General features: G+C 36.6%; 1 protein-coding gene across 1 annotated transcript; it reads left to right on the top strand.

Annotated features, from left to right (window-relative positions):
* The first annotated feature begins 276 nt into the window (after positions 1 to 276).
* On the top strand, positions 277 to 2063 carry LOC134839049 (NADH-cytochrome b5 reductase 3-like). Its single transcript, XM_063854454.1, has 2 exons — positions 277 to 409; positions 649 to 2063. Exons 1-2 carry the CDS (start codon positions 383 to 385, stop codon positions 1564 to 1566), a joined length of 945 nt encoding a protein of 314 aa, XP_063710524.1. The 5' UTR covers positions 277 to 382; the 3' UTR covers positions 1567 to 2063.
* Positions 2064 to 6970: the final 4907 nt, after the last annotated feature.

The raw sequence follows: 6970 nt of genomic DNA, 5'->3' as shown, positions 1-6970 counted from the left end.
AATAAGAAAAAAGAAAAGTTTATTATTGGAGGGTTACCTTATAAAATACCTAATGCCGCTTTTAATGTCTACTAACGGTGGCCGCCCTTCTATTTTAATCATTTCTTTCATTTAATCGTGAAAACTGGTTTCTCAGGGCCTACTTATTGTTGGTTCTGTGCATGGTTTTTTTCAAGAACGCAAGTTAAAGAATTGACTGCAAAAGTTTTCAAATGACTTAAACTATTTGCTTTGCCGTAGAGATTGTTTATACATGGCATATGTTCTGTAAACTTAAGCTTTTATTTTCACGGTTGCATGATCTGTAACTTAGTTGCTCTTCACAAGAATTTAAATGCTTTAGTTTCAACTAACATTCATTCGCTCATTCTAGACAGTGCCTATGTCTGATAACGAATCTTCGGCATCGGTAAGCTACTTAATTTGCCAATCTTTTTTCGTGTTAACTTCTAGTCAATGATTGATGGAGGAATAGTATAATCTGAAGTATAATCTCAGCAGCTGTTAAATAGATTTAAGTTTGTCTACAAGTATTCAAGTATATGTTGATTTTTCTGAAATGTAAAATTTAAATGTTTTGCTGGTGGAAAAATCATGATCTTTCTCAGAACTTGCTGTTTTAGTTTTAACTGTGTTTGATTTTTTCAGTTGACTATGGCGAACAACGTTACTACAATTGGACTATGCGTCGCAGGCGCTGTCGTCCTTGCATCGACTGCATTCGTCATCAAGATATTCTTGTTTCCCAAAAAGACCAAGAAAGCTCCGGTGCTGCTCAAGGAAAAGACAGTTAAGCACGCTGTAGTCCTTGTAGACAAGGAAGAGCTGAGCTCGGATACGAGAAGGTTTAGATTTAAGTTACCTTCGGGACATTCTCTGGGTCTTCCCATTGGCTATCACTGCTACTTATCAGCCAGGATCGGTGGCGACTTGGTTGTCCGACCTTACACTCCTGTTTCGAGTGAGCGAGATCTTGGGTTTTTCGACCTCGTGATCAAAGTGTACAAGGCAGGTGTCAACCCTAGATTTCCAGAGGGAGGAAAATTGTCCCAATACCTCGACAATTTGGTGATAGGAGATGCAATTGATGTGCGAGGTCCAGGCGGTCTGTTGGAGTACGAAGGCAGATGCCATTATGCTATCAAACCCGATAAACAGAGCCCGCCGCAAAGATTCTTCTATCGACGAATTGGAATGATTGCTGGAGGAACCGGGATCACTCCTATGCTACAGCTGGTGAGAGAAATGTTCTATGACAAGCAAGACAACACACATATCTCTATGATCTTCGCGAATCAGTCACCCAATGACATTCTCCTACGAGGCGAAATTGATGACATGGCCCTGGAGCAGCCGAATCGATTCAAGAGGTGGTATACAGTTGACAGAGATGCGCCCGAAGACTGGGAATTCGACACTGGATTCGTATCGGAACAGATGATGAAAGACCACCTGCCTCCACCTGGAGATGATGTGCTGATTGTGATGTGTGGACCTCCACCCATGATCACAGCGTGCACTAAAAACCTGGAAAATATCGGCTACAAGAATATATTCCCTTACTAAAGTGAAGCACGATACGCTGTTTTACCAGCAATTTGATGCCTTGGATTAAAGCAAAGGTATTTGCACAAACTCGTTTATGGTGCAACTAAAAGATTAAAAATATATTACTTATCATGATTCAAAAGAAATTTACGCAACGCTCAAACATCAGCCATGAAAGTGAACAAATACAACACTTTTCTAAACTGAGTTGCAACCTGTTATCGTGGCCATGGGTATTTCTGCAGTCCTCTTTGGCTTGGATAGCACTGTTTGATTTATAGCGACTTCCTGTTCAATTGTTTGAAATAGTATGAAGTTGGTTTTTGCCTTGGATTTAATTGAGCTGTTTGGTCTAAAAATATAATATTGTAAATACCTCAAAATCTGTTTTTCTGAAGATTCATTTGTTAATTGTTTGATACTTGAAAAAATTAGTGATTGTTATCGGTGCAATGGCCTCTATCGGCGGGAATGGCACTTGAATTAACAGATTGAAAAAACCCCTTTATCTTAAAAGCAGAGGTAGATGTCTGGCATTGCCTCAACGTCGCTCATTAGTTGATTTTTGACTATTAAGGTTTGTTTGTAAAGTTAATACAATTTTTTCTCCGTTTTATTGTTAGTCAGTCTTTACACATGCGAAGCGAAGTGTATTATTACGAACATACTTTTTTTTCAACCCAAGTCGCAAATAAAAGTGCTCATTAGTGGCACTTTTGATATATTTCAATTTCATCATATTTAAGCGTATTTAGGCATAGGTAACTTAATAGCATATAGTGCTGGTTTATTTTTGGCTAGTGTTAGGTCCTGTTTGAAAACAACAGAAGTTATGAAAATGTATGGGATTTGTTACTTTTCATTTTTTCTCGAAAACGACTGAACCAATTTTCAAAATAATGGTGTCATTGGAAAAACTGGCTGTTATTCTATGTGCCTGCATAATTTGCTAGTCTCTTTTCAGTTTACACCACGTTCTGCGGCTTTCGAAAGTTTCATTAGGAGTATTGACTTATTTGATTTTGAATTTGTTCATTTTCTCAAATAATAAATGCATAAATCTGAGATGAATGTTATATCCAAAGAACTAATCAATGGGATCTCTCCTTTTCAAGAAGAAAATTTATGGTCTCAAACAAGCCCATTTTTTGACATTTTGGTTAATTTTTTAATTTTTTTTGTCTTTTCTCAAAAACTACCCTGCCAAATCGGAGAATAAGAGTTGAACCGGAAGAAAAAACGAAGTATGCGAGTCCGGCTATGCCCTGCGTTTTGAAAAAATATGGCCTTAGAAATAATACAATTTTTGAAACTTTTCCCGTTTTTTGGAAAGATCTTTTTTTCCTCAAAGACTAACCTGCTGATTCTGAGGTTGATAATTCATCCAAACTAACATCGTGCTTGAGTTTTTCCTGTGTAATCTGTTTCGCCTTATTTGTTTTGTAGAAAAAGCCGATATGGACATCGGAAAAATCCATTTGAAGTTTTTACCGTTTTTTTAAAAGAAATTTCATCACTGTTCTCGAAAGCTACTAGCTAAAGCCGATATTCAGGATTCAATCTAAAATCAGGTTGTGGAATAGGAGACCGTTCCCATGCTTTAGTAGAGAAAATTTTGTGATTTTAGGAAAAGCCAGCTTTTTCGATTTTGATCGGTTTTTTCATTTTTTTCGAAAACTACACGGCCAAATCTGAGATAAGCATAAGCTGGGCAACTAGTTTTCCGAGCGTCCGTGGCGCGATTACGAGGAAGTGGAAGTCCTAATCAATCCTATTTTTTTTAGGAAAAAAAACTTTTCAGTTAAATTTTGTTCACGCTCAATTTTTTTTTTTTTTTTGCCGTTTGACGTTTGGTTTCTTTACGCTTGCGATTAACAAGCGTTACCAAATCAGAATGATGACGCTTTTTTGTGTTAAAACAGACCGTTATCTTGGGTCATAATGGTTTCAAACTTCAAGAGTTTCCGGCACTCTTTGTCCGGAGGTAACGAATGCGCCTGGAGCGGCAAAGGTCTTGGGTTCAAAACTGACCAGGACCTGTTTTTTTTTCAAACCGGAAACATTCTGTTTTAAATAAAATTGCCGGCTTAGTTGACACATCTCTGAATTGTTTTACAGTCGAAATATAGACTTTTTTGGGTTAAAAACTTGTTTATCAGAATCACTTAGTATCTTGGTTCATAATGCATTCAATTCGAATCTGACCAGAACCTGTCTTTTTTTCAAACGGTAAATTCTCCGTTTCAAAAAATTGTCGGGTAATATTTGTCTGCTTATGTTTTGTCGGCTTAAATACCACATTTTAGATTTTTTTGTTTTATGCAGTTTTAATTGCGAGTGCTTACTGTGTTCTAATTTACTCCGCCAATTTGTAGTATTACTAGCTTGGACTTCGTATAGTTCCTTTTTTGATTTTTCGCCTAAAAAAATTTCGGTTAATATTTTATCGGCTTATTCAACTAATTTTGGGTCGTTCGAGAGAACTTTCATTTATATGCTTTCCTTTGGATTGTATAAAACGTTAACAATCTCAGAATAGAATTTGTAGTTCAAAGTTTTTCATCGCCACTTGTTTTATTTTCGCTCACAAATTTTCATTTAACGCCGTTGAATTGGTTTCTGGAACTGTTTTCCGCAAAAAGAACATCCTTCCAGACAACATTTTGAAGTTTTATAGGATAAACTCCACTATCGAACAGCAAAAAGGTCACGAAAAACGTGATCGATTGCTAATTTCGAAAATGGAATTTAATTATCAGATTTCCCATCGAAATTATTTTTTTTCCCATTGATCCAGTTTTCTCAAGTTGGGTCAATTTTATCAAAAAAGCACCAATCTTGAATTTTTCGTAAAATTCAAAGAGCAAAAACAGGTAACACAAATAATCAGCGGAATGGGTCCAGTGATACATCATATAAAAGCCGTTTCAGTCGGAATGACATTCCGGATTAAGTTCAATATAGATGTCCTGGCCACTGGCGTTTTGCTTGCTGTTTTTAGTACGTTTCGATAAATGAACACGCATCTTGACGAACTATAAACTGTAGAAACTGAGATAACAAAAATGCTTTTTATGTGCAATTCAAGAAACTGAGAATACATGAATGCAACAAAGCTCTTCGAGTAACAAAAAGATGGCTATCAGACCTAGATCAGCTTTTGAGTTGTATACCACTCGAGGTGGGTGGGAAACTATTAAAATGATGAAAGCGTCAAAAGCCTTAGGACCAGACGGCCTCTACACAGTTAATCTAAAAGCTATTGTTCTGTTAGCTATTTACTTTTTTTTTACAAAAGTTTTCAATCGCTCTCTATCGTTCCGCATCTTTCCTCAAATATAAAAGAATTCAAAGGTGGTACTACTTCCAAAACCTAATAAAGAACTTAAATAGACAATCTTACCGACAATTCAAAGTCCAGCGGTTGGAGTTTTGGAGTCTAATTTATCCAAAATTTACCAAAACATATCGAAAGCCGATCATCAACATGGCTCTCGACGATGCAATCACCCAATATGGCTTTATCTTGATAGTTTCCGAAACAAAGGACAGTTGTTTTTGTTTTGGCCACGCTTGAGTAATCTAAAGCTTTCGGCATTGTGCCATCTATTTATCTTGGATCGATTTCATGGCACCAGTGTACCGGTAAGCTTAACCGGATGGTTATCAAATTCTCCGAGTAGTCGCCAAACCTTTCTTAGGGATGCTCCGTCAACGTCTAGGATTGTACGCACAGGTGTCTCATAAGACTCACTCCTATCAACTACTTGGTCCTTTTTACTTCCATGTTGATAGCATACTTAGATAACGTCAGCAAAAGCCTCACTCATGTTAGTGATCCTGAAGGAATTATCTGGGACAAATGTTGGTCAATTAAAAGAGACGTTACTGGCCACCTAAAAGGTTTTTTCCAGATGAATTAGATTGCGCATGCTCAGCATGATACGATGCCGCCAGTTTTGCGTCTTTGAGAAAACTTCAAGTATTTCAAAGCGTCGCTCTCTACTCTCTAACGGACAGCCAAAAAATGCTGAAAAATTCCTAAGAACTTTTGATTATCTTACATGAAATTTTGTTTCAAATATTGTTTTTTTTTTACATTTGCGAGAGCAATTGTCTTGTAATCGGAAGCTAGACTTTTTTTTTACCGTAGACCACTTTTCTTGAAGGTAAGACAGTAAATAATAACAGTTTGAGTCCCGGCCGGTGCCTGTTTCTTTCAGTATGTATGAAATTGAAAAAATTCGTTTCGTAAAAATTTGAATAGGCGGATTTTTGTTTGTCTGCTAGTGTATTGTCGGCTTAAATACCAAACCGGGAAAATTTTGTTGGGCAGTCAGCATTTTTCATGGTCGATACAAATGTTTTTGATTTAATGCTGTTATGTGTTGTATATTTTCATTGGTTTTCCTTTTTGTTTTTCGCTTGAATGTTTTAGTGAACCTAAATTGTTTCGGCTCATGTTTTATCGGTGAAGTTACTTTACTTTGCGTCGTTTACAAGGCAGGAAATTTTCGGTTTTATTTGACAACAATTTTTATGACTGTTTCTATTTTCGGCTCAATGGGCATCTACCCGCTTTTTTCGACATATTGACCGCGTAGTAAATCTTAGAAGTTGATTTAGTACTGTGGTTGTTTTTCCGATTTTTCATTTCCGTTTTATTTTCTACTCGCTAGCTTGCAATGCAGCGCTTGCGTTGTATCGCGGAGCTTCGCCTCTGTATTTCTGAATATGGACGGAACATTCTGTGCTACTTCCATAGCAACCGGCTGTCCTTATTCTTTTTCGTTTCCATACCTCATTGTTTCGGACAATTCTATGCTAACAAACAATTGTTGTATTGTTATCTGAATGAAATTTTACCTCTCAATTCCCTATAATTCGGAGATTGCGTGTTTTAAAAATGTGGATTTTCTTTTTCTTTTGCAGAAATCATGCTTATCTTCCCTGATAGTATAAACTCTTTTCTCGGATGATTTGAAATTTTTGACCTTTTTAAAAGATCCAAAAGTTCAAGATGTACTAGTTATGTTCGAAGTTTCTAGGTTTACTGTTAATCCTGATAATACGAACACCGCTTGATTTCTGTTTTAATGAATTAGTTTTGTTTACCCTTGCGATAAGCAAGGGTATTGCAATCGGGTACTAGACTTTTTCCCCACTTCGTTCACAGGACTCACTTCCTTAAAGGATTAATGAGTTTTATCTGCATTCATTTCGTTCTAGCCTCTAAGCAACCATTTTATCGCTACAGATATATCTTGTGCTTGCTGGGATATAAAATATCTGTCATGTTCGAAATTTTTTGTCGTTTTCTTTTTTTTTTGACTTGATAAGTTTCGGCCTATATCATATTGGCTTAGTGGCTTCATATTGCGTCGTTCGACGAGCAAAAAAAGTTTTTTATCTGTTTTTCTGT

Source organism: Symsagittifera roscoffensis, chromosome 2, assembly GCF_963678635.1.
Source record: "Symsagittifera roscoffensis chromosome 2, txSymRosc1.1, whole genome shotgun sequence".
In the NCBI taxonomy this organism is placed as follows: domain Eukaryota; kingdom Metazoa; phylum Xenacoelomorpha; order Acoela; family Convolutidae; genus Symsagittifera; species Symsagittifera roscoffensis.
This window is presented reverse-complemented; position numbering and strand designations above follow the sequence as displayed.